This window comes from Notechis scutatus, chromosome 1, assembly GCF_049901735.1.
Source record: "Notechis scutatus isolate UNSWTSFEM ecotype Mainland chromosome 1, rNotScu1.2, whole genome shotgun sequence".
Taxonomy (NCBI): Eukaryota; Metazoa; Chordata; class Lepidosauria; order Squamata; family Elapidae; genus Notechis; species Notechis scutatus.
Window position 1 is genome coordinate 161,768,031 of NC_142009.1, and position 27,731 is coordinate 161,795,761.

Consider the following 27,731-nt stretch of genomic DNA (forward strand, 5'->3'; position numbering starts at 1 on the left):
ACAGGGAGAAATTAAAATCCTAGTATGGAGCAGATGGCAAATATGTCATTGCTAGTATTGCTTACTCTTGGTGGGATAGGATTTATGAATGGAAGGTTATGGTTTGTTCATAAGAAGCAGACCCAACAAAAAAGCCACATTATTCATAAAGGATTACTATTCCTATATGGGATTACTATTCCTATACTATTCCTATATTTACGACACCAAGGCAGGGGTGAAATTCATTTCCCCCCCCCCACTGGCTCTGTGGGCATGGCTGTGGGCATGGCTTGTTATATTTGGTATAATAATAATAGCAACCAGGGGTGATTTTTAACCCATTCAAATCTTGCATACCACCTCTCCTGAGGTGGGCCAAAAGGTGGTTGAATTTCATCCCTGCACTAAGGTAAAAATCCTTCTGAAAGCTTCTGAGTTAATACTTCTCAGATAAGATTGCTGGAAGTGATGCACAACAATCAGACAATGAATCTTTATTTTGGTCAAAAATCTGAATTATATTCCACCTATTGGTTGAAATTATTTGTAAACAGCCTAGGAAGAACAAGCACTATTATTAGAATCACAGATCTGGGAAGAACCAGGATGAACATGTTGAAACCAAGATAGGCAATGGCTTTCATCCAGCAATTATAAAGATGCTTGAAATGCCATTTCTTCTACTTCTGAGAAGCAGGGAGAGTTACCTGTTCATTTTCCACAAGGGGATTATAGCCAGAGTTTGGAAAAACAAAAGGAATTTTGGGAAGAGTTTATGCACAAAATTGGGCTGGCTACTCCATTTTTAAAAATTATTATTATCTAAGAACAAAGTCAAGCATCATCTTAAATTCTGGAGCAGGTCCTGGAATCCTGTATAGGAAATGCCTCCTTAGAGGTATTTTCAGGTAGCAGGAACAGGAACAATCTCCTTTGGTGTTGTTCCTGTTCATTTCTTCTCTAAAATATTTTGTTTCTAATGATGGCCATGAAGTATTTTCATGCAAATTAAACCAATTAGTGTTTGGTTTTTAGAAAACCATAGCTTGCAGCTCCCACCTTAATAGACAGTAAGTCTACTAAATGATTCAGTAAAACAATGTTCTAAGACAATTCTTAGGCATCAGTTCTTACCATAACTTGGATGATCTTATCCATGGCCTCAGTATCTTCATCAACAGTACCTTTCTTTAGGGTGGCATAGTTGTTCCGGAAAAGCTCATGTGGAAGGCTGGCAATTTCCTGGAGACCATGCTCATAGATTTTCTGGCTAGGGGCCACTGCAAAGAGCTTGATCCCTGCATCTCGCGCTCGATCAGCTTGCTGCTTCATCCCTCCACAGGGATGACCTGTCACATGGCCATCAGTGATCACAACGGCATAATTCGCCCCCAGCGAATTGAGAGGCATCTGAGCCGTCATGTTCGAGAGAGCACAATCTGTGAAAGTGCCCCGACCAATGTAACGGATATTTTTCAACCGATCATTGAATAGCGCCTTGTCTTGGGTTAAAGAACTAAAGATTATCACTATATCTGAAAAATGAAGTCCCCCAATTTGCCAATTTATGGATATTTGTTGTTGGTAGACCTCATTGGCCAGCTTATTGACGAATTGAGTAACAAACTTCTTGCTGTGGTTCACTAAACTCTCAATAGGGTCAGTCTGAAGGGCAATGCTCTCAGATGTGTCAATGACAAAGTACACTGTGATAGGACACTCAGTTTTATCTGTATAAAGAGAAGAGAAGAAAGTAAGTGGTAAGGAGACTAGACACGTTCACATCTACAGACTTGCCAGATGTTCCTAGGGAATGAAACCCTTGGAATTTGTGTAGTTTTTCATTCCCATGGTGCAGTAGCTGAGTTAAAGGTCAGTTGTGAACTGACTCCTACAGCTTCATGAAGACATAAGGTCTCTCCCTCCCTTTTTCCCAGGCCACATTCTCCAAGAAGAGATGATCATTCTCATCTCCATTACAGGGTTAGCATCAATAGGTAACATACAGAATATTGCATGAGCCTTATTTATTTCCACTTGGAACATGTATCCGTTAAACCAACGAGGCTAATCTAAATTTACAGACAGCGAGTACCATAAATGAGAGCTTTGATCAATATAGTTTCTCAGCCTAAAATAATCACATGAATAAACCTCAAGAAGTAACAAAATTATAAGAAACATAGTCACCCTTATGCAAATATCTACTGTATTTATTAAGCTAAATGGACTACTGGAATTTCTTTTTTCTACCCCAGGTACATCTCCTATATCCCTTCCTAGATCAAGTTCCTAGATGTGATGTTCCTCTTTTTAAGCAGGGATCCACAGTGTCTGAAATAGAACGAGACTGCATTCATATGACACACATCATATTATAATCAGGATGTAAATCCTGCCCTTTTGCCATTGTATCAAACATGCGATGCCAGTGTAAGTCAATTATTTCATCAAGGCATCATAATGCATGCTTCTTCTTTCCCAAAAGCCTACAAATACAGTCTAAAGGCAGTCTGTGCTGCTTTCAGTAACAACTCCTTGCTTCATCTTTGGTGGACAGGTTTCAGATATGATCAGAATTCAAGCTATAAAGGTATTGATTCAGGGGTGGGATTCAACTGGTGTTACAACCGGTTCGGTCACTACATTTTGCATCACAGTCACATAATTCTAGAAAAAATGTAACTGCTTTAAGGAATTAGAGATATATGAGTATACTGTATGATTGATAACACCATTTTGCCTTTAGATTCAAAGCACCGCAGAATCCTAGATAATCAAATATAAGAGTTTTAGACATGGATTGTAAACATAGAACATCACTACGATTTCTAAATTATTTCTTCTATTAAACTTACAGCTTTACATATTTTCAGAAGGCATGGCAGAAGGAAAAAGCACAAAGAAAGAACGGAAGTAAATCGAGAAACCGTGTTTTTTTTTTACCTGTACAGAGAGTTCCTTCATCATTTTGAGCATGGAGGGGGACCACAGTTGTGCAGAGCAGAACAGCTAAAAAGGCTTGTGGGAACATCCCCACAATTCTCCCGTCTGCTTCACGTGCTGCTAGGATAGAATCAGCACAAAAAGTTTTAAAAAAAAATTGAATTGATTAAGACACAAAGTATTGGATGCTGGAAAGGTGCCTTATACAGCGTGAGATTTTTAGTCCACCTGGTCTAGCAGAATTCATAGGAACTGCCAAGAAAAGCTGGACAGACTGTAAAGAGAATAGAATTAGAGCTGGAATGGACTGTGGGAGGTCTTCTAGTCCAGCCTCCTGCTCAAGCAGGAGAGACTCCTCAGTGGCCTGTAAGCTCAGCCACCCACCCACTCTTTGGATCCATGCTTCTCCCAGCTGGTTAAAGCAGCTCAGGGGATGTTGTGTGAGCGGGTTCTTGCAGTGATCAATTCTTCCTTGAAGGAGGGGGTTGTTCTTTACCTCTTAAAGAGGTCATGTTTGCTCCCTCCTCAAGAAGCCATCATTGGATCCCAGAATACTGGACAAATATCATCCAGGATCTCATCTCTCTTTTCAGGAGAAGGTGGCAGGGGAAATGGTTGTGCAACATGTTAGAGGGCCTTAGAGGAAGCAGATTATCTGGATCCTCTTCAGGCAGGATTCAGACCTGGCAATAGGATGGAAAAGGCTTTGGTCATGCTTTTGTATGACCTCTGGCATGGGTGGGATGGAGGCAGTGTATCCATCCTTGTCCTACTTGACTCCTCAGGCTTTTGATACCTTCAACCATGAAGTCTTCCTTCTGGAAGAGCTCAGAGGATTGAGGGTGGGTAGCAGAGTGTTGTGTTGCTTGTCCTCTTTCCTTTGGGGTCTGTTCCAGTCAGTGATGTTGGAGAAGAGAGGTCTGGCCCAAGTCCCCTACTATGTGAGGTGCTTTTATCAGTACGCTAATGATACCCAATTATATATCTTCACCTCTGGCAAATTAGTAATGATGATATGGATAGCTTATCTCTCTGTCTGGAGGCTATGAGTGCCTGGATGGGGAACAAAAGGCTTCCGCTGAACTCTGACAAGACTAAGAGGCTTTGAATTTTGGAGCCCACAGATTCCATCTTTGGTGCTAAATAGTATTGCGCTACCCTAGACAGAACCAGTGCACAATCTGGGGGTCCTGCTAAACTCACAACTCCTACTTGATGAGTAGGGAATAGCTATGACTAGGAGGCCTTTCGCATAGCTTTGTTTTGTGTGCCAGTTTTACCCATTCTTGGATCTGCAGCCCTGCTCAGAGTCATTCATATCATTCATGATTGAACTATTGCAATACACTCTACATGGGGTTGACTTTGAAGAGAGTATCTAGAATTTTCAACTGGTACAGAATGCAGCAGTATGGGATGTGCGCTCCTAGGTCAGCATGTATATCTCTGCTCTGCCAGCTGCATTGGTTGCCAGTTTACTTCTGAGTCCAATTCAAACTACTTTGAAGTCTTTTATGGCATTAGATCAAGCTATCTGAGAGACCAACTCTCTCTGGCTAGATCTATATTTGATGGGGCACAGGAGTCAAGCTTTTTCTGCTGTGGCGCCATCTTACAGAATCTCTTTCATTTTAAATCTGCTACCATAGAGATTTGTCTCTTTGCTCCATTTTTGATTGAGCTTATTCCATAAATTTACCACACTTTTATGGGCAGTCATAATGAAATGAGAAAAAAAAAACCACATTAACTGGATGAATGTGGAGGAAGGGGATGGAGATGTTTTATCATTAATCTGAAATTTAAATCAGGATATTTATTTCATCAGTCTTGGGGAATACCTTGGTTTTAGTGGAAGTTATCTGGTACAAATCCAATATGAATGTGGCCTGATGGAAGGACTATTTTATTTATATTTATTTATTTAATGAACATATACAGCCACCCATTGCCCAGAGATTTCTGGATGGTGACAGAAATAAAAATATTAACCAAACTACACAAACCCATTAAAAATAAAGTGGGCCAAGGTCCTAAAAATCCCACCACATTTAATACAACTATATTCATACCAGAACTCCATCATCATCCTGGCCTGGTGTCTAGGAAACCAAGTCTTCACAACCTTCTGGAGAACCAGCATGATTGGGGTGTCCATATCTTACTTTATCATAAGTTAAACTAAGTGTGCTTCTAGTCTATAGCTAATAAAATAAATAAAATGAGGACTCCCTCATACAAAATATATTTTGCATGAAACATTGGGGTGCAAACAAAATGGCTGTATACATAATGGCAGACTTCATGTGATGACATCATGGTACAGATTTCACCATTTTGGTGTCTCTGGTTTGTAACAGATGCCAAGAAAAAGAGTATAATTACTACAGAGTAGTGTTACTTCTCTCATTAGCAGTTGGGGAGAAGGGAAGTTTTCTATGATATAGCAGATATGGATAATTGGGCAAAGTATCCATAGTCCTGTATTAAGTGGCTGCTTTTGTATCTTTTCTGAGAGATACCACAGCAGTTTAAGGATCTACATTTGTGGGATTCTCTAAATCTATAACAGTATTTTTCATCCCAGCTGTAATGTTTTCAGTGTACAAGCAATAGCAATAACATTTAGCCTTCTACATATACCACTTCATAGTGCTTTACCACACTTTCTAAGCAGTTTAAAGTGTCAGCATATTGCCCCCAACAATCTGGGTCACTTTACCTACACAAAACATGTAAAAGATTAAATCATGACAACTGGACCAAAGTTTATTAAACTGAGAAGTTTCGTTACTCATCCAAGTAAACTTCTTCAGTCAAAATGAACATTTTTGGTTAGGCATAGAGAATCGTTGGAATGAACTAACTTTTGCAGGGGGTTCTATCCAAAATGAAGTGCAATATGTACATGTAGACTCAATCATTGAGGCCAAAAGCATGTAGAAGGTTAAATCATGGCAACTGAACCAAAGTTTATTAAACTGAGATGTTTTGTTACTCATCCAAGTAACTTCTTCAGTCAAAATACCTTTTACATGCTTTTGGCCTGGATGGTTGAGTCTACATTTACATACAAAATTTCTACATGGCAGTGAGAGAGTCTGGCCTGATTCACTGACATTGAAATATACTCATTGGCATTGTTTCTGGAGTGTACCATCTCACCATGCAGGGCTTATTTTCACGAATAGTATTAAATAAAGTGTCCACCCTCCCTGAGAGCAATGCCCTTTATATGTCAATGGAAGGAATGGCATTTGTTTGGAAGAGCACCCCATCATGCAAGCAATCTCCCTGCTCACACTGAAACACAATTGTGGATTTCCCCCACCCCCCTCCCATGTCCCTAGCCTCATCAAGAATCAGCCCAATGACTTGCCCCCCATCAATGAACTCTGGAGGTGAGAAGAACCTCCCAACTGCACAACCCCTGCATCAGTGCCCAGATCACATCCTGTTCAAGAACAACCTCCCAAGGTTGTTCTAAAAGAGGAGTGGATTCCCACAATAGGAAGGTATTTTCCAGGAGGCCTAAAATGCAGTTCTCAGCAATGTCTTTCTGATTTCATTAGATATTAGAAGCTTCACAGGTTTGGGGGGTTCTTTTTCTTTGGCTTCCACACAGTCAGTTACGCTTAAGAAAAAATAACTTTAAAATCTGTATCTAGATTCTAAAAAACACTTGGATGTTCCTGAAGTATTTTACTTAAGAAAAACAATGAGATCATAAACGAGCGTTTACCTGTTAGAAACTCTGGTACAGTCTATATATTCACACATTCTTCTACAGTTCAATAATCAAGAACATTTTGCAGAGACAATGTTTCCAAAGAAAGGAAAATAATCAAGATTGCAAATAAAAATTCTTTTCCAACTCTGATATTAAAGAAAGGCAATAGACAATGAAGTCTTTTTCAAACAGAAATAAATACTGAGCTGCATACTGAGCTGTAGCTTCTCCCCATAACTTGAGTCTCATAAACCTTAGAACTGAGGAATATAAGCTGTTAATGAAAGTAACATTTTACCCCTACAAATCTTATTTGATCTGCAGCCATTTTAATAAAGTCACTACACTCTCAGTTCTTAGGTTTAAAGTGCTTATATTTATGATTAAACACATCAGGCATTTTTCAGGCCTGCAAATCGAGGAATTCCAGCTGTAGTTTGGGTCTCTAAATTGCATTGTGAATTTACATGGAAAACAGATTGTATAGGAAAGTTAACTCTCCTTTATGTTTATATTTCAGAAATATGTGGAACTTAAAACAACTTTTTCCAGTATGCTACAGTAGATTACATTTCTCTGCTGAGCAAAAAGCATAGTAATTATGTAACAACAAGCTGCTATAGGTGCCCAGAGTGGAGACATTTGTTAAATTTTCATATTAACAGCTAGTCTTGATTTTGTTTTCTTAACAAAAGGAGACATTGAATAGTTCCTCATACATTGGCCATTATTATTAAGAATATTCTATTCTATTCTATTCTATTCTATTCTATTCTATTCTATTCTATTCTATTCTATTCTATTCTATTCTATTCTATTCTATCTTATTCTATCCTATTCTATCCTAATTCTATCTTATCCTATCCTATTCTCATTCTATTCTATTCCGATTGCTTTGCTTGCACTTTCTCACTGTATTTCATGTTGTTGTACTAATGCTTTCTTGAAACATATGACATTCAGCCTTAACTAAAAACCTGGATATAGCTTTCCTTACAGTTTCCAGATCATTCAGCAGAGTAGCCTTATGCAGAAGAAGAGCATATTCTGTGGTAGGTCTAGACATTTTGAGGATCCAAGACATTGATCATATCAGAGTCCTTTCTAAAGAACCATGCAAGTTTGGGCCTCTCTTGGCACTGCTGTTTGTGGTGATACCTTTGTGAAATGAGCTGTGTTTAGACAGAAACATGTTCTCAACTAATAGCTGAAGAGAGATTCTTGATGTGTAACTGTTCAGAATAATATTCTTCCTCCCTGCATTAAGTTCTGCTTTGCATTCACGTCCTTCCACAAAGAAGACGGCTGGGCTGGGCTGACTTCTATAAGCTTAGAGACCAAGGTCTGAACTCTGAAGCAGTAAAACCAAGAACCAAGCATGCTGTTTGCTAAGGATGCTACTATGTACTTTTGTATCAAATAATACAATACAGGTGGACAAACAGTATTGATGAGTAAATTATTCTTCTATCAAGTTCTACACACACACACACACACACACACACATTTCAATTTGTCAATCAAACTCACTAGCGAGTACAACTCGTAAATCTGGAATTGAAATAGTCAATGAATTTTGCACTTTCCTTTGTGACACAAGAAAGCAATATATCTAGAATGGTAGGATTAAAGGAAAGAAAACTAGACAGCTTTTAAAAGTTAAAAGCATTGCAGCATCTAACTGTATTCCTAGATTATTAGAAGATGAAAAGCCCTTACAATGAGTACAGACCAAATGTTCTACAGTTTCTTAAGCAGAGTTAAACCAGAGAGAAGTTTTTAAAAATCCAGAAGTGGTTAAAAAAATAACAGAATGATCGTTGTGCTGATATGATCCCAGAAACAATACATATTCTGATTAATTCTATGTTACCCCCCTGCTCAGCTTTGGTGGCTGAAAGAAGAATACAACTGTATTCTGAAGTCATTTTTCCGGCAGGCATAAGAACTTCTGCTGAGAAAAAGGGCTTTGAGAAAGCATAGAGGATTAGCTTTGCCTCCCTATAACTGAACATCCAAGCAAAAGTTCAGCAAAATTTCCTGTTTGTGCAAAAATATAGTTTGCTTCTCTTGATAAACAACAGTGTTTCTAAACTTGCTTGTTCTCTGATAATTATTAAGAAAATCACAAAATGGGCAGGAATAACAAAGTTGTAGTCAGCTTACCTGCAAAACACTGAGATCAACAGACTTTTCGAGTGAAAAGGGTAAGATGAAGATGGGTCTTGTTAGCCTTTGGTTTCAAGAGGGGGTCTGCATCTCCAAGGGAGAAAGGGTTTCTTTCTGTTTCTCAGTTTTTGAGTGAAGGAAAGGAGCCAATCGGGTGTGGCGGCGCTTTCTTCAGCTCCAGACTGTAACTTCTCTGATGGGACGTAACAGCCTACTTCTTCATTCTCCTCCTTCGAGCCTTTCCTTGGAAGAAATCTCCGAGCAGCGTAGTCACTTAACCATTATCCACCAGGTGGCGCTGTGGGTCTATCAATCCTACCTTAGGAAAGGGCGGGGTGCGCGACTTCCTGGATCTCCTCACTTCAGAACAGGAGTTGGTGGGACGTGAATGAAGGCGGGCGGGGGTGGAGGAGGGTTGAATTTTTGAGTGAGTTACAAAGCCACGACAGGAGGAGTGACCGCCTTTAGATGACAAGAGGCTTGTGAAAGAGTGGGTTGTGTTGCTCTCGTTAACTTGCTTGCTTCCTGCTATGTCTGTACTGTACAGTATTCCGACCCCCCGACCCCCCTGCTGAACTTACTGGGGAGAAAAGGAGATTTTGTAAAATTGCTTAAAACGAAGCCTCAGAGACTTCAACGGCAGCCTAGCTTGGCTATTTTCAAATCGGTTCTTCTTGTTCTTTCTGATTCCAGAGTTTGACTGGTGCGAAAGGGGCACTAGGACAAGCAAAATAAACATTAACATCATCAACAATAATAAGAGTGCAGGAAAAATGAACGTTTCTTTGCAGGCACAACCTTAGACAATGAACCCAATCCAGAAAGGCGGAAACCAAGCCTCTGTCTCGAATTAGTGAAATGGTTGGCTACCGATCCTCATCTTCTCCATTTCCCTGCCATAAATTCTGTGGTGAAATTGTTACTTCCAAAATGGACCCTCGCACCCTTTGTTCACTTTCATGATATCCTCTCTCTAAAATACACCATCCACTTCTTTCCAGTTTCAATTCAGTCAGTTTTATCTTTCATGTGTTTTGCTGGAGTCCCTTTAATTTCTCTTCAGCCACTGTCAAAACAATGTTATAGTTTAACAGAATATAACAAGAATTGGAAAGGACCTTAGAGGTCTTCTAGTTCAACCCCCAAAGCAAGAGACCCTATACCATTTCAGACAAGTGGCTGTCCAGTCTCTTCTCTTCTCTTCTCTTCCTCCAGTGATGGGGTACCCACAACTTCTGAAGGCAATGGTTAATTGTTCTGGCTATTAGGAAAACAATTTCATTAAAAGCACTCTGCCTTTTCTCTGCCTTTTAATGCTTTAGCCATTTCTTTTGCTATTGACCACATTCCTTTTTCTTACTATTTTATACAGTATCACTCTATCCTGTCCAAAAAGTGAGGATGGGGACAAAGGTGTGATCAAAATTCTTTCTATGTTTGTCAGATCACAAAGCATACCTTCTGTCTTGGCTTTCCACCTGTTCCCTGAACATGCCCTTGATACACAGGTACAACATTAAGTAACACCAAAATAGCAATATACTTGGGCATCTTGCGAAGTTTGCTGAGAGATGACAGTCTCTTTGTACAATACCAACCTCTGCAAATGGATCCTTCAGGAGACAATACATGTCAAAAGCACTGTACATTTTTACCACAACTAACTTTGACCTGCTCCTTACTAAAATTGCTCACAGCTGTTTATATTCTATAGTACTAAAACTCTTGTGGATGCATGTCTGCTTGTAACTTTCAACTGGATGAAACAGTGCATCATAGGGCAACAATTTTTGAATGAAGATACCTAAATTGGCTAACCCCCATTGATGGGGAGAGTGCATGGGGTGCATGAGAAGTGCTTGTGGGTCAGAGGCAGGGATGCTAGATGGTACATGAGAGACGCTGCATGGGAGGATGCATGAGGGTGCATGAGAGACACTGGGGCGAGTGCATGAGGGGTAACTTGGGATGGAGCTGCCCTATCTATGAATTAAGGCAGAGGCAGCTTGTCTGCATTTTAACACTTCACCATGTTTTAGCAAACATCTAAGAAATGGAATCTGTCTAAATATTATTGAGGGACTAAATTGAATAAAGATAAATTATCTTCTTTGGTTGACAAACAAGGGATTAAGAAGTTGATTATGTTCTCCTGCAAAATATATTTTAAAAATAGACTCAGGTGATTCCATTGGGATACAAATGCAACTGAATTCTTAGGGGTGAACTAATAGGCAGTAAAAAGTCTTGGGGATTCTTTTGAAATAGTTTTGAATTACTTTGCTTGGAAATTTATATTTTTAAATATGAAATCTTTAGGCCATGAATGGACAGTTTATTAATTAAAATAAGCAAATATGTCCTGCACAGATGATACCACTGTAGACACATTTAGAAACTTGCAATATTTATATGAATATAGGACACTTTACATCTATTTGTACTGTTCACTTAGACATCTCTCATTTTGTAGAATTCTTTATTGCCTGGAATCCCATTTAGATTCAATTTTTTATTTTTTCAGGGATAGAGTGAAAATCTGAATTTCTTACAGGCTTATTTAAACAGGTAGGTCTTTGTTTCTTCCCCTACTGATTGTATTGCTCCCTCCCTCCCTCTGATGTATCTATCTTCTGTCTTTCTGTCTCTCGCTCTTCCACCTGACATTTAAGCATAAAGGTATTGAAGTATGGTATTGAATGCCACTAAGAATTCCAGTAGAGCCAAGATGGATCGCAGCACCCCCGACCGGGCTCCATCAGAGAATATTTTGCAGAGACAACATTTCAAAAGAAAGGAAAATGGATTGCAAATAAAAATAATTTCCCTACCCTGATACTAAAAAAAGGCAATAGACAAAAACTGAAGTCTTTTTCAAATAGAAATAAATACCGAGCTGAATACTCAGTGGTAGCTTCTCCCCATAACTTGGGTCTCATAAACCTTAGAACTGAGGAATATAAGTTTTTAATGAAAGTTTCTCAATAACTTTTCTCAAAAAGAGGTGGTTGGAAACTGGATAAAAGTTGTCCAGCACCCATAGAATCAGTGATATTCTCTTGAAGAGGAGACTTACCACTGTCTTCTTCAAGGAAGACAGAACCATCGTCTCCCTCAGATAAAGTTAGCACTTAAACCCACTACATGTCAACTCTTCGCTAACCATGAGAGACAGGAATGTAACAAATACATGTCCAGGGTTAACCATCCCAAGGAATAAGACCCCCTCAACTAGGCCTGCCCAGACAGAGCCTGATAAGCAGATCTGACTGGTTTTATCTCTCAGATGCCTAGAATATTCTTCACTATGATTCTAGATATTTTTGTGGTGGGGAAGGACAACTCATCAACTTCCTAGTGGGGAAGGACAACTCATCATCTATCTGCTGACATGATAAGAATAGCAGATAACATTTTGCCTGACTTACCAACATGGCATAATTCTTACTGAAGAATGTTACTGAATTCCTGGAGTTTCTTGTAAAACCAACGAACCCCCTGACAGCTAACCAACATTAAGCCAGCATGCCTGCATTTAGATGGCAGAGAATATCTTCCAAGAATGAAGGGTTGAAAAACAGCTGTTTCAGGCAAATAGAGCATCCTGAGATTAAGATTCATTTGTTGTTTCATAAACCATGACCGTGAAGGCAGAAAGGGCTTCTTGAACATAACACAGGCAAGAATTTGTTTCCAATTTGTGAAAGCTGGTATGGCATTTCTTTCAAGGGCAGAGTGCTGGCTGCTCAGACTATACTAGGAAATAATGAGCAGTGCCTTTAGCACAGGGGTGTCAAACTCAAGGCCTGGGGCCCGGATCTGGCCTGCGGGGCACTTAGATCTTGCCCACAGGGCTGCCCTGGAAACAGTGAAGGACTGGCCCATAGTGCCTCTGCCAGCAAAAATAGAGCTCGGGAAGGCCAGGTGCATCCCTCAGAAGCTCCATTTTTGCTGGCAGAAGGTTACAGGATGCCGTCTCAGCCGAAAACAGAGCTTGCAAGGACCACACATGCCCCCCCCAGCTCTGTTTTCACTGGCAGAGGGTTGCACGAGGCCATTGTAGCCGAAAACAGAGCTCAGGAGCCTGTTTTCGCTGTCGGAGCACTTGGGTCATTACAGGTGCCTCGAACACGAGTGACATCATGCTGGCCACGTTCATGCTGGCCACGCCCAACCTGGGCCTCTGAAGTCAAACGCAACCCTGATGCGTCCCTCAATGAAATCGAGTTTGATACCCCTGCTTTAGCAGGACAAAGAGGCAGCAACATCGGAAGGAGTCTGATGATAACAACTCAGAAGTACCAGGGATCGAAAATGAAGTGGAATATCCCATAATCTGCTACTGCTTAATTTAAATGATATTCCTGGCCTTTTAAATGAGTTTTGGTTCAGATAAAGCCTTAGGAAACATTTTCTTCTTTTATCTTAAGAGAATCAGTTTTATCATGCAGAACTGATAATTGGTCTGTTCCTAAAGTAAGATAAGAAGGCTAATTATCCTTTTGGAATGGGCAATTCTTTTTTTAAGTCTTCTTTTAAAAACATTCCGTAAAAGCAGAGGTGGTATTCAGCAGGTTCTGACCAGTTCTGGAGAACCGGTAGTGGAAATTTTGGGTAGTTCGGAGAACCAGCAAATACCACCTCTGACTGTAGATTTTACAATATCCTTCCCCTGCCACACCCACCAAGCCACAGAACTGGTAGTTAAAAAAAATTGAATCCCACCATTGTGTAAAAGTACATATATATTTAAAAAAACAGAATGGATAACCCTGATGCTCTTTCTATCTTTTCCATTGCCATGCAGTAGAAAAAGAGCAGAGGATATTAATACAAGCTATACATTTAATACATTCTTGTGCTTTTCCACATAATATTAGTATGGTTTGTGGGATGAGGTCAGGAGTCAGGATTGGAAAATCCAGCTGTATTTGCTTATTGTTTTCTAGTCACCAGAGTAACTAGAAGAGACTTGTCTCTCAAGCAATCCAGCTGAGTATAAGCAGCAAACATGGATTCTCCTTATGCCTTGCTCAAAGATGCCCTGACACAGGAGTATTTTCCTTAGTAGCCTCTTTTGGCAATTCGGACATGGTGCATCACCCTTTCAAAATATACTTTTGACACATTTTGCACATTCTTTCCTTTATCCAAACATCTTATTTTGTTCTGCATGACTCAAATAATATTCCCTGGAGAAAACTTCTTGGCAGAGAAAAATGTTCTCTGTTAAACTTTATTGGTTGAATGAGTAATGTTATATTAGTACACAGTAGTCTCTGGCATTTATTTATTTATTTATTTTATATTTCATGTTTCTTAACTGCACATCTTGCTCAGAGAGAGAGCGCTCTGGGCGGTCTGTATTTGTGTCTGTGTATTGGGTGACCTCTCACTGAACAAATGGTCATAGGCCAAGGAACATCACACACACACACACACACTTATAGGGGCAGTGTGTGTGTGTATGTGTTTGTGTGTGTGTATGTATGTATGTAAATGTATGTATATGTGTGTGTGTGTGTGTGTGTGTGTGTATCTATCTATCTATCTATCTATCTATCTATCTATCTATCTATCTATCTATCTATCTATCTATTTGTTTGTTTTCTTAAGTTTTCGCGGGTACTTACATGCATGGTATTCAGCTTTGTTCGGGTATTTTCCCATGTCATTGTAGTTGTGCTTTTAAAGTTGTAGCAACGTTTCGGCAGAATCTCATCTGCCATCATCAGGCTTCTGTATTGTGTTTGTCTGTGAGTCAGACTTTTACAGTTGTTTCAGTTTTAAATTTGGGGCTAGCCTACTGCTGTGCCAGAATGGTTTTTTCTTCATCCTGATTGGTTGGGAGTCTTGGTCTGTGTTTATTTGTCTTTTTTTTTTTTAATTTTTGAACTTTTGCATTCTGAAGCAAACTTTTCTCCTTTCAGCAAACTCCAAGACCAATAAACACAGACCAAGACTCCCAACCAATCAGGATGAAGAAAAAACCATTCAGGCACAGCAGTAGGCTAGCCCCAAATTTAAAAAACTGAAACAACTGTAAAAGTCTGACTCACAGACGAACACAATACAGAAGCCTGATGATGACTATATATATATATATATATATATATATATATATATATATATATATATATATATATATATATATATATATATATATATATATAAAATTAATATATATATAATCCAAAATAAGGAAACACTCTTTGAATTCCCAAAAGTAAAACTTTATTGGATACACCATGCTGGTACTGAAGAAACAAAACTAGCTCTGGTTTTCCCATGCAAATGCCTAGTTATACAATAGCTTCCTCTTCTCCCCACACCTGGGTGATCACATTGTCACACTGGCATCTCACCATCTCCGCTTACATTCTCAGTATTCCACTTCCCCTTTCTCTCCCCCCTAGTTCATTGGCAAGTTAAAAAAATATTAAGGTTTGAGAGAAGCAAAGCAGTTCGATCTTGAAATGCTGGCCTCCTAAAGGAAAAGGGCACCTGGAAAATATTGAGCATTAATGTCAAAGCTCAAGCAACCCAAGCAAATCAGAACTCCGAGACTTGGCTCCTTCTCAAAGGTCTTCTTTATTGAGTACATCATATCAGCAGAGCTTCAAATGGAAAAACAAGTCTAAATCTTCCTCGTGGTTTCAGTATAATTAAACTAGGAAATAACCCCAAGTGCCACAGGTCACATTGACTAATTGGGTTAATTGGGCACTCCTTCCCCAATATTATCTGTTGGCAGTAGAAATGAGCTTGGTTCTCACAAGGAAGCACTTTGTTATGTCTAGTAATGCATTCCAACCTCCTTCTCCCCTTCCCCCTCTATGTGGCAACTGAGGAAGAGAAAGCTGGCTGAGGCCAGGTTCAGTTCGAAGTTAATCTAACACATAGATTAATACTATTATTTAGATAGTCTTAGCCTTCACTAGTCTCTTTGGTTGCTGAGGGTATTTTGTATGGAACCTTCTTACAAACTTGTCTGGGCTAATGTGGGCACCTACCCACTTGGCATCAGCTGAGGGATATCCTTTCCACTGCACTAAGTATTGTCCTTTCCCCTTAAAGTACCTTAATTCCATATCATATCTCTTTTATCTCATAGTGTTTCTCCCCACTACTAAACAGGAGGCAGCCTTTGACTGGCTTTAACTTGGAGACTCGGAAGGGTTTCAATAAGCTACAGTGGAACACCGGGTGGACTTGTCTGAGTACCATGAGTAACTACTGTATAATTCCACTATAACTGGGTTTATATTTTGAATAATTGGGAATGGACCTATGTATTTGGGACCCAGTTTCTTACAAGGTTGGTTCAGCTTCAAATATTTAGTAGACATGTATATTTTCTCCCCAGTCCTGAATTCCTTCTGGAGGGCACTTTCCTGATCTGCCTGTTTATTCTGTGACTTCTTGGTTTTATTCAGATATACTATCTGCACATTTCCCTAAGCAGCTTTCAGCACATCCATCCATTCAGCTAATGTTACTGAGGGAGTGGAGTTCCCTCAGGAATGCTGGCATTGGTACAAACACAACTCTCACTGTCACTTTAAAGGGGGTGAATCCTATGCAACTATGCACTGAATTATTATAGCCACCTTTGTGAAAGGTAGGAGCTCCACCCAGTCGGTTTGCTAATAGTTTACATAGCAACATATTGCTGCACTATTGTGGTTAGTTCATTCTACCACCCCATTGGTGCTCAGATGGAACCCTGAACTAAGTCCCTGAGCTGACTCTATTTGCTTTATGAACTCCCACCAGAACTTTGCTGTAAACTATATCCCCTCCCCAGTCGGTTCAATTAAAGTACTGAGCCCATCACATTTGCTTAGGGGACAGTTTCCTTGGGGTCCTTAAGGCTTCTAAATTCTAATGGTCAGCCCGCACTTCAAACTGAATCTTACTGCCTTCTAGGAATTGCCACCAAGTTAGTAGTGCCCATCAAATAGCATATGCCTCCTTTTTCCACATTGCCCAATGTCTTTCATTGTCGGTCAGTTTCCAGGAAGTGTAGGCACAGGGTTGCACTTCTTTGGAGCAGAACACCTACCACCACCACATCACTAGCATGAGCTTATATTACAAATGGTTCCTCCAGGTTCAGGTGTTTAAGGGCTGGCTCTGCCACAGAAAGCTGTTTGAGCTTTTTGAAAGCTGCTAGGCATTCCATAGTCCAATTGAGTGGCAGTCTCAGTTTGGGTTTCACATACAACCTGCCCATTTTTAATAGTTCAGTGATAGGCAGGGCTATCTGTGTGAATGAGGGGATGAATTGGTGGTAGAAGTTGGCGAAGCCCAAGAAACTCTGCGGTTGCTTTCTGATTTGGGGAGTTTCCTACTCTAGCTTCCCACTCTCCCCACCTCCTGGGGACCATCTGCATCCCCTCACTGGACATGTGGTATCCCAAGTAGTCCATACTGATTTTTTGGAAATTGCAATTAGATAGTTTAGTGTAAAGCTTTGCTTTCGATAGTTTTCTCAGCACTTCCCACATTAACTTTACATGGTCTTCCATTGTTTCAGAATAAATGAGGATGTCATTCAGGTACACCAGCACCCCCATATACAGGTACTCATGCAGTACTTCATTGATTAATTTCATGAACAATGCAGGTGCTACAGCCCTACATCCTGAAAAGCATCACCTGGAATTGGAAACATCCTAAGGGACAATTGTTTTCCACACAAACACCATTGATCCCCTGAAAATCCACGCATAATCTCAAAGACCCATCTTTCTTTTCTTTGAAGAGTAGCAGAACTGCCATCCTAGATTTTGCCAGTTGGATAAAGCCCCTAGCTAGATTTTTATCCATGAAGCTTCTGAGCTCCTCCATCTCCCTTGGGGGTCATTGAATACATCTTTGGTTTGGATAATTTTGCCCCAGGCAGTATTTCAATGGCATAGTCAGTGGGGCGATGGGGAGGGAGTACATCTAATTCCTGCTTGCTGAATGCTTCAGCTAGGTCTGGTATTCTCAGAATAGAATGACCATGGAGGTCTTCTAGTCCAGCACCCTGCTCATGCAGGAGAACCTATACAATTTCTGATAAGTGACTGTCTAATCTCTTCTTAAAAACCTCCAGTGATGAAGCACCCATGATTCCTGAAGGCAAGCTATTCCACTGGTTAATTGTCTTCACTGTTAGGAAGTTTCTCCCTAAAACCAGGTTGCTTCTCTCTTTGATCAGTTTCCAGACATTATTTCTTGTCTTACCCTCTGGTGCTTTGGAGAATAATTTGGCCCCCTCTTCTTTGCAGCAGCCCCTCAAATACTGGAATACTGCTATCATGTCACCTCTAATTCTACTTTTCTTTAGACTAGCCAAACCCAAATCCTGCAACCTCACTAGACCTCCATGACCAGCTGCATTGCCTTTCTCTTCCTTCTCCTTTCCCTTCCTTGGCACCTTCTTGGCCTTTTCGGATGGCTTGGACCCCTTGACGCTGACATGGGCTGCAGGGCTTGGCAATTGGCTACTCCATTGCCCTCTTTCCCACACTGAAAGCAGGCTCTGGAATAGTGCCACGGGCTCTCCTTTGGGGTAGCAGGAGGGGTTGTTGGTCCCTTGTGTGTTGGCAGGTATCTCTCTTGACTTTGTCGGGGGTGACCTTCATGCGTCGCATGATGCCGGTACTCCAACAGGTCTAGCTCCATTGTGATTGCCAGCTGGGATCCCTCGGGGCAGGCAGTTTTGGTACAGCTCCTTGTTTAGTTTGCCTTGGAAGTGATAGGCCAGCAAGCATTCCGGCCACCTTCTCAGCTATCCAGCCAGGCTGTAGAACTCCTGAATGTATTTGGTTACTGACCTACTCCTCTTTGTCTTATAGTGAAGATCTCAGACTCTGCTCAGCGGGCTTGCGCCGGGTATACAAACCTGGCTTGAATCCAGGTGGGCATCCACATTCCCCAACTTTGGTGCACCTTTGTCACGGAGGTACATCACCCAATCTGCTGCCTCTTCTTGTAGATTCAGCTGCCTTCCCCACTCCCCTCGGCCATCGCATCTTCGGGTCAAGGAAAATGGATCCAACCACAACTCCTTCCTCACGCACTGGCAGCTGCTCCATCTTCTCCACCATCACCTTGGATTGGGTCACCACCATCTGTGCCCCAGAGTCTGCTTGAGTAGGTGCCAGTGCCTCCCAAGGAGGGAGTGATCCTAGCTTTGCTGCAGCCTCAACTTTTTGCTCCGTTCCGGACATTGTTAGGCTACAGCTCTCTTGGAGGCATCCCAGTAGGCTGCATTAAGTTCGGGAGAGCTAGTTGGATAGTAACTATCTGACTAGTGAACCCAAAATAAGAAAACACTCTCGGGAGCTTTGAATCCCCAAAACTAAAATTTTATTGGATACACCATATTGATACAAACAAAACCAGTCCTGGTTTTCCCATGCAAATGCTTGCCTAAACAATAGCTTCCTCTTCTCCACACCCCTGGGTGATCATATTGGTTAATTATGAGATGTCTGTTTATTTTAGGAACAGTCCGTCTCTTTCTCCAACACCTGCAGTGGTGACCTTGATGGTTTCCAAGCTCTCACGATGTCCACATACATTCTCAGCATCCTATTTCCCCCTTCCTTCCCACCAGTTCATTGGCAGGTTGAAAAGCATTAAGATTTGAAAGAAACAAAGCGGTTCAATCTTGACACAGAGTTCCAGAAGGACAACATCACTGCATCCTTCCACCGATGTGGGCTTTATGCCAAGGTTAGATGGAAGCCTTTCCTCAATGTAAAACACATGAAAGCCCGCTTAGAGTTTCTTCCTCACAGTCTGAAAGTCCTTCAGGTGTTATTGTTGTTTTTCAAACTCCAAGTGGGCTTTCATGTGTTTTGCATTGAGGAGAGGCTTCCATCTAGTCACTCTGCCCAGATCGGTGGAGGGCTGCAGTGATGGTTGTCCTTCTGGAACTCTGTCCCATCTCCACACAGGATCTCTGGAGCTCAGTCAGACTGACAATCTTACGAAGGCCCTTCTCCCCTGATTGCTCAGTTTGACTGGGCAACCGGCTCTTGGAAGAGTCCTTGTTACACTAAACTCCTTCCATTTGAGAATTATGGAGGCCACTGTGTTCTTAGGAACCTTCAGTGCAGCAGAGATCTGTGCCTTGCAATAATCCTGTCTCTGAGCTCTGCAGGCAGTTTCTTTGGCCTCATGGGTTTTGCTCTGCTACAGTATGCATTGTCAGTTGTGACACCTATAGAGAGGTGTGTGCCTTTCCAAATCATGTCCAATCAATTTAATTTACCTCAGGTCGACTCCATTCAAGGTGTAGAAACATGTCAGCAACAATCAAGAGAAATGGGAGGCACCAGAGCTAAATACAACTAAGGGGTCTGAATACTTACACCAATGTAATATTTTTTTAAAAGAAATATTTTTCTCTTTAATAAATTTATAGACGTTTCTAAAGTTTTCCCTTTGTCATTATGGGGTATTGAATTGAACTAGATTAGTGAGGGGGAAAAAAACAATGAAGCAAGGGAGGCAAAATTCAAGGCATTTCTGTGCAGGGTCCTCCTTCTTGAGAATCCCTCCCACCTTCTAGAGAAGATTTTCTTTAGCATCAGAGAATAAGGGGCAAAACGGGGAAGGAGGGAAAGTTACACCCTAGAGCAATTATAATTGTGTTTGGGTTCTGCCGAGAAGTTGCCACAAGAAGGAGTTAACTCAGTAGGAAGGATGTTGCAATTGCAAACATGTCTAGTTTTTTTTTTCCTGAAGCAAAATTATATCTGCTCATGACCAGTTGGCTGGGCTAAAGAAATGTACTCTCCAAGAAGGAAAGGTTGTGTTCTGATGACTAAGTCATTGTGTGACTTTTCCACACTTTTGGAGAAACTTTCCATCATCCCACATGGAAAAAAAAACCCTGTCTTTGAGTTCTTGACTCTCATTTTAGTAGCCTGCCTTGCCCGTCTGAAATAAGGTTCTTAGTGAACAGAATTTGGCAGATGCCAAAGGAGATCCTACTTGGCAGGTTCTCTCTCTCTCTTTTCCCAGGGGCAGGACCACTCAATACCCTGCTGGGAATACGTGCACTAGAAAAGAAAAAAAAAGACTGTGGTGTAAAAATAGAGTCCTCAGCCAAGGTCTCCATTAGAGGGCACAAAAAGTGTTATGAGATCTTAAAACTGTTTTATATTGCACAGGAAGATGACTCGTGCCCCCCTCCCCCCAATAATTAGGTGTGAATAGGGGAGCAATAAGGAGGGAGGAGAATGTGCCCTGTAGTTTCATGTTATGATGGGTTTCTCTGTATGAAGGCAGTTCATATGTATGAACAGAAAATAATGGTTTATAGGTGCAGATGGAGATTAATTTGTTGGTGGGGCCCCTTATTTTATAGGCAATTAACCACTAGTCATTAATTTAGATTTATTTATGTCCTGGCCCTGGAATGTGAGTTTGACACATGTACACCCAGCATGTGTGTAGAAACGTAGACTTTTATAGGAGGAATATCCTACTATTCAACTTTCTCACAATATATCTGAGCATATCTCATGATGTTGCTTGGAAATGGTCTTTAAATTTAATTTATTTGGTCAAGAAATTATCTTCTTTTAAATACTAATATACAGTACAAGCATAATCCCTTTAAGTATATGAAACATTCTCTCTTTCTTTAAGTAAACTATTTATCCAGTTGAAAACATTATTTATCTTGGGAGTTCTTTTTCTGGCAATGAAAATGTAATCTCTCTCTTGACTGATTTAAAAATAGCTACTTTTGTGATAGCCTTTTCTCCTATTAAAAATACAACTGCATTAGAGCTTTATCAAACTTGCTGACAATCGATTGTGTGGTTTCTGATGTGATTTGCACAAATTGGAAACTGTATGCATATAAATATATTTGCCTGTGCATTTATATGTATATGTGTAGATTATTGTGATTCTGATAGAAAGACAATAATTAATATTGTGTTTTCTGCAAAATATAACCTACCCTGAAAGTAAGGCCTACCCTGATTTTTTGGGGGGTGGGCCTAATATACGCTTTACCTCAAAAATAAGCCCTAGTGAAGGAGGTGGGTGTGGTCAGCACAGGAGTCAGCCCTTCCCTTCCCCGGTCATCTCATGGCTGCTCGGCTCCTTAACCGCAGCCTGCAGATCATCTGAGCCAGCTGAATTGCAGGCAACGCTGTTTGAAAGAGTTTCCTCTCTGCCGTTTCTCTCTCTCTCTCTCTCTCTCTCTCTCTCACACACACACACACACACACACACACACACACACACACACAGATATTTGATGAGAAACGGCGGAAGGCATAGATGGGTTGCTGGTTCACGTATATGGATTATTGATATTGTGGGCAAAGGGGATGCCTTCAAGTCTCCCATAGGCCATCCATGTGTGGAATGCAAAAGGTTCCAAAATTGTATTACCAGGCACTAAAAACAGAAAAAGATACCTGCATAGAGAACTAAGCTGTATCAACAATTGCATGTATGACAGAGTCTTCCAACTGGAAGAAGTAAAAATGTGGATGATAGAATTAGGTACATTCTTTATTGTTAACGCTCATTAAGAACCATGCAAAAAACTCTCTTAAGGTGTTCTTGAAAAACTGGGTTTTTCAAGAACACCTTAAGAACATCCATTTTTTAAATGGATTTTTTTTCCTGGGTTCCACTTTGCATTAATACTTCCTTGATCCATGGTCTCCATGATTGTAGTGTGATACATATTACTTGTCACGGTTTCAAAATATTAACATAACATAAAATTAACAGAGATTAATCAGATTAACCACTTTGACAACTAGTTTTTCTCTCCCTCATTCAATTTACACTTAAATTATCCCACTAATGAAGAATATAGTCCAATTTTATCAGTGATCTCATGATTGGAACTTATGTTTTTCACCTGGATATTTTTATAGTTACAAATAAAAACTCAAATATATTTTTTTTGGATAACTCTGACATATTTAATAGCTTTGACAGGGCAACCTTAATGTCATTGTTTCTCAAACTATAAATGATAGGATTCAAAAGAGGTCAAGCAATGGAATATAATATAGTTGTGATTAAATCTGGTGAACCAGAGGGAGGCCTCAGATGAGCAACAAATATACAAAATAGGAAAATTGAAACAACAATAATATGAGGTTTCTACTGAAAGGAGAAAAGTTTGCTTCAGAATGCAAAAGTTCAAAAATTAAAAAAAAAAGAAAACAACTGAGGTCATGGCACCCAGGATCATCACTTCTTGGTAAATACAGGTGAAACTCGAAAAATTAGAATATCGTGCAAAAGTTCATTTATTTCAGTAATGCAACTTAAAAGGTGAAACTAATGTATGAGATAGACTCATTACATGCAAAACTAGATAGTTCAAGCCGTGATTTGGCATAATTGTGATGATAATGGCTTACAGCTCATGAAAACGCCAAATCCACAATCTCAGAAAATTAGAATATTGTGAAAAGGTTGGGGTCTTTCGGTTTGAAGGGCTTCGGCGACAGACAGAAATCCGTGATCGTGCGTGGTTTCTGTCTGGGCTCGCCGCTGGAGCGCCCCAAGCCGGCTGGTTTCGGGACTAAGCCACCCCGTAGAGGTGGTGAAGAGGGGGGAGACCGCCAGCAGGGTTGAGGATAGCCGCAACTCTCCTCCTCAGCTGGCCATTACTCCCTTTCCCGAAGGCGGTTGCAGCGGTGGTCAGAAATGGCCACCACAAAGGAGAACTCGACCGGAAAAGAATGTGCAGGAGGAAGATAAGAAATGAAAGTTTTGGCTGACTGGGTTAAATTATAAAAGCAACAACTAAGGTACCCTGGAATTTAAACTTACAAAAAATAACATTGCTCCCAAAGAAGAGTCGGAAGCAGCGAAGGAAAGTGAAAAGGGAAAGGTTTGGCTTTTTTTTTTTCTTCTCTCTCCTTCCCTATACTGACAACTAAGAGACTTAAATAAGAAATTGGAAAAATCCGCTTTGACATCAATAGGCAATTAAGCTGAAAATAAAACAAAATGCCAAAGGGATAATAAAGATTTCTGGACATTAAAATTTTTCTTTTTCATAAGCAGGAAGGGAGAGAAAAAGAATAAGGGCAGGATCTGGAAGATGGAGGAGACTGCCTGGAATTAAAAAGAATCTACAGTAAAACTTCAACAAGACTTCTAAAAGATACATTTTAACTGAAACTTTGCAACTAAATAGTAACTCCAGGAAGAGAAAGTGAAAAAAAAAAAGAGCAAAAAGAAACAGCCTGCGTGTATTTGGATTATTTGGTGATCTTTGGATTCTTGGTTATTATATTTGAATGACTAAAATCAATCGGGTGGTTGTTTAAAAATTTATACAATGGCACCACTTCTGGATGAATTGAAAATGGAACTTAAAAAGTACAAAGAAGATGCACAAGAAGGGAAGGGTTCTTTTGGCTTCATTTTTCAATTCTTAGAAATGGAGATTTGGAACTATGAGAAACAACAAGAAATGACTGCAAAACAAGAAGACTGGGACAAAGAAGAAGCCATCTTTAATGAACAAGCAATTTTATGTGAGGAAGAAAAAGGAAAGGGGGGAAAGAGAATGGAGAATTTAAGACTTAAAAAAACAACCAAAGAAAAGAAAAATAATTCAAAAAATAAGTATAATACTGGAAAGCAACAGAAAAGGGGAATACCGAAGAGAGAAATGGAAAGCTTATAATTGTTCCCATAGAAGTATGATATTTAATTGAAAAGTAATGTTAAAGATGTTAAGACTTTAATGAATATTAATATTAATGATAGAATTGAATTGGAATGGAATGTTGTTTTAATTATATACATTTATAATTTTTTCTTTTTTTAAGAATACAGTGTGTATTTTAAGAATGTACTAAGCAGAATCCAAATGGAAGTTATGTATTATATTGAATGTTATAATTTTAGGGAAAAGATATAAAGGCGTCATACTCCAATCAGTAACTACAGGAGAAATTTTGTTTAATGAGAAAAGATAATAGATAATTGAAACAGGACAGACAAAAAATATAAATACAATGATTTGAATTGAGATGAGATAATTAAAATAAAATTGAGAAAATTAAAAAAGGGGAGAAGCTATGCAGAAAATGTAAAATAGTAATAAGATATGGAATAGAATATAAAAATGAGCATGAACCTGAATTTGTGTCTGTACGAAGAAATGTAGCCCGGGATTACGCTACTTTCAAAAAAAATGTTTTATTTGTATTTTTTTTTCTCTTTGTGAAAACTCAAATAAAATTTACAAAAAAAATTTACAAAAATTTATAAAATTTACTCTAATCAGGTAATTAAGCCATAACACCTGCAAAGGGTTCCTGAGCTGTTAAATGGTCTCTCAGTCTGGTTCAGTAGGAATCACAATCATGGGAAAGACTGCTGACCTGACAGTTGTGCAGAAAACCATCATTGACACTCTCCATAAGGAAGGAAAGCCTCAAAAGGTAATTGCAAAAGAAGTTGGATGTTCCCAAGTGCTGTATCAAAGCACATTAATAGAAAGTTATGTGGAAGGGGAAAGTGTGGAAGAAAAAGGTGCACAAGCAGCAGGGCTGACTGCAGCCTGGAGAGGATTGTCAGGAAAAGTCCATTCAAAAGTGTTGGGGACTTTCACAAGGAGTGGACTGAGGCTGGAGTCAGTGCATCAAGAGCCACCACACACAGACGGATCCTGGACATGGGCTTCAAATATCGTATTCTTCTTGTCAAGCCGCTCCTGAACAACAAACAACGTCAGAAGCGTCTTACCTGGGCTAAAGAAAAACAGAACTGGTCTGTTGCTCAGTGGTCCAAAGTCCTCTTTTCTGATGAGAGCAACTTTTGCATCTCATTTGGAAATCAAGGACCCAGAGTCTACCTAATATATTAGTTTCACCTTTTAAGTTGCATTACTGAAATAAATTAGCTTTTGCACAATATTCTAATTTTTCGAGTTTCACCTGTAGAAGGGGAAGAAATGGAAGCCGAGACAGATTTTACAGTGGTACCTCAGTACTCATTGTTAATAGGTTTCTGGGAGGGGCAATGAATACAAAAATGATGAATACCAAATTTTCCATAAGGAATAATGTAGTGAGTCACAAGGTGGCTGACACCAACAAATTCTAGCTTGTGCATTGAGTACCAAACAATGAGTACCAGGACAACATTTTCATATCAAAATGCATTGAATACCAAATCTGATGAATTTCAAAGCAGTTTAGTAACAAGGTACCACTGTGTTTTCTTGAGCTGCAAGTAAATTGCAGATAGTGACTGCAGCCATTAAATTAAAAGATGCTTGCTCCTTGTGAGGAAAGCCATGGTAAATCTAGACAACATATTAAAAAGCAGAGGCATCATATTGCTGACAAACGTCCATATAGTTGAAGCAATAGTTTCCTCAGTGGTAATATACAGTACAGCTGTGAGAGTTGGACCAATATGAAGGCTGAACGCCAAAGTGGAGTTGGAGCAGGTTCTTGAGAATTCCTTGGATTGCAAGATCAAATCAGTCAATCCTAAAAGAAATTAACCCTAACTGTTTTTTGTAAGGACAAATACTGAAACTGAAGTATCTGTTTTTCCAAAGTATCAAAATGAGGATTCTTTGGAAAAATCCTGATGTTAGGAAAGTGTGATGACCCGGGGCATGGCACAAAGGCAACATAGTCACATAAGTAAGAAAAGTCTCTTTAATACCTCCAACTTTGCCCCCAGTTTCCAGTTACCTTCGGCTGGAGAAAAAACTCTCCCAAGAAGTCTTTAAATGAAGGAAGTTCAGTCCAAAACCAAAGTACAGATAAACTGTAAATAAAAATCCACACAAACCACACTGCAGCAATTAACTGAACAGGGCAGGATAAGGAATTGCAGACTTCAAAGGCCAACAAAATACACCCAGATAAGCCTTGAACATAAAAGATAATTCAAGATTTGCTTCCCACGAGTTGCTGTGCACAAACTCCCCTTTTAAACACTGTGTTCCCAGCTGCAGCTAATGAAGGGAATCAGGGCCCTCTCCTCTCCTGTAAGCCACGCAACTCACGTTGCTCCCTTCTCTGTTCCTGTGTGCCCTAGGATGAAGAGGGGGTGGGCCTGGATCTTCCTCTGAATTCCCTCTGCCTTGCTCTACCTCCCCCTGCTCTGCCCAGCCAGACTTTGCCCTTCCCCAGTTTCTTCCACAGCCACTAGATCCACACTCCCACTCCCTTTCAGCTGCTCAGCCTCCTTGTCGGAATCAGATTCTGACAGGGGCATGAAAGAAAGATTTAGGGCAAAAGAAGGGGATGGCAGAGGATGAGATAGCTGGATAGTGTCACTGATGCAATTAACATGAATTTGGGAGACAGTGGAGAAAAGGGGAGCTTGGCTGGCTATTGACATGGGGTCAGATACAACCAAAGTCTGATGAAGAGTCAGATATGATCTAGTGACTGAACAACAAACAAAAGTATTTGTATGATGTCTTAAGCTTTATCAAGTGCTGCAGCCGAGTATCAAAGAAGTATTATACACCTCAAGAATGTCAAGGCCTGACCAACGTCATTGGAAAAGAGGGAATAAAGACCACATTTGTGGAAGTCAGACAATACAAATGGTAGGCTAGGTTGGGAAAAATTTTGACAGGCAGCAAAAACTGACTCCCCTCTCACTACCATCAAAAGATTGAAAATGATTATTTGATTTGATTGTTCCTCTAATCTTTGTGGAAAGGGTATTAATAGTTGGTATTTTTAAATAGTAATTTTAGTCTATTTTTGATAGTGTTTTAATGAATTATTATTAGGGATTGTTACAGCCAGCCAGACGTTTATACTGGATTTTCATTTTTATCTGCCTATCTAGTCCTTCCCAAGAACTGGGGGAAGCAAATGTGTTTTGAATTGATGCTGTTAAAGGTATCGTCTCAGGATGT

At 40.0% G+C, this 27,731-nt stretch overlaps 1 protein-coding gene across 4 annotated transcripts in view; it reads right to left on the bottom strand.

The window, feature by feature from the left end:
• Nucleotides 1-9,073, bottom strand: part of COL6A2 (collagen type VI alpha 2 chain) — a 51,600-nt gene extending 42,527 nt beyond the window's left edge. For 2 of the 4 annotated variants that reach the window (XM_087949283.1, XM_087949285.1), the window contains exons 1-3: nt 8,825-9,017; nt 2,929-3,045; nt 1,117-1,712 (exon numbers count right to left, since the gene is read on the bottom strand). In XM_087949283.1, the coding sequence (XP_087805409.1) occupies nt 1,117-1,712; nt 2,929-3,016 (684 nt within the window). In that variant the 5' untranslated portion in view covers nt 3,017-3,045; nt 8,825-9,017. Of the gene's footprint in view, nt 1-1,116; nt 1,713-2,928; nt 3,049-8,824 lie in introns of all 4 variants that reach the window. The other 2 variants (XM_087949282.1, XM_087949284.1) reach the window with 2 other exon arrangements.
• Between the last annotated feature and the right edge of the window lie 18,658 nt (nt 9,074-27,731).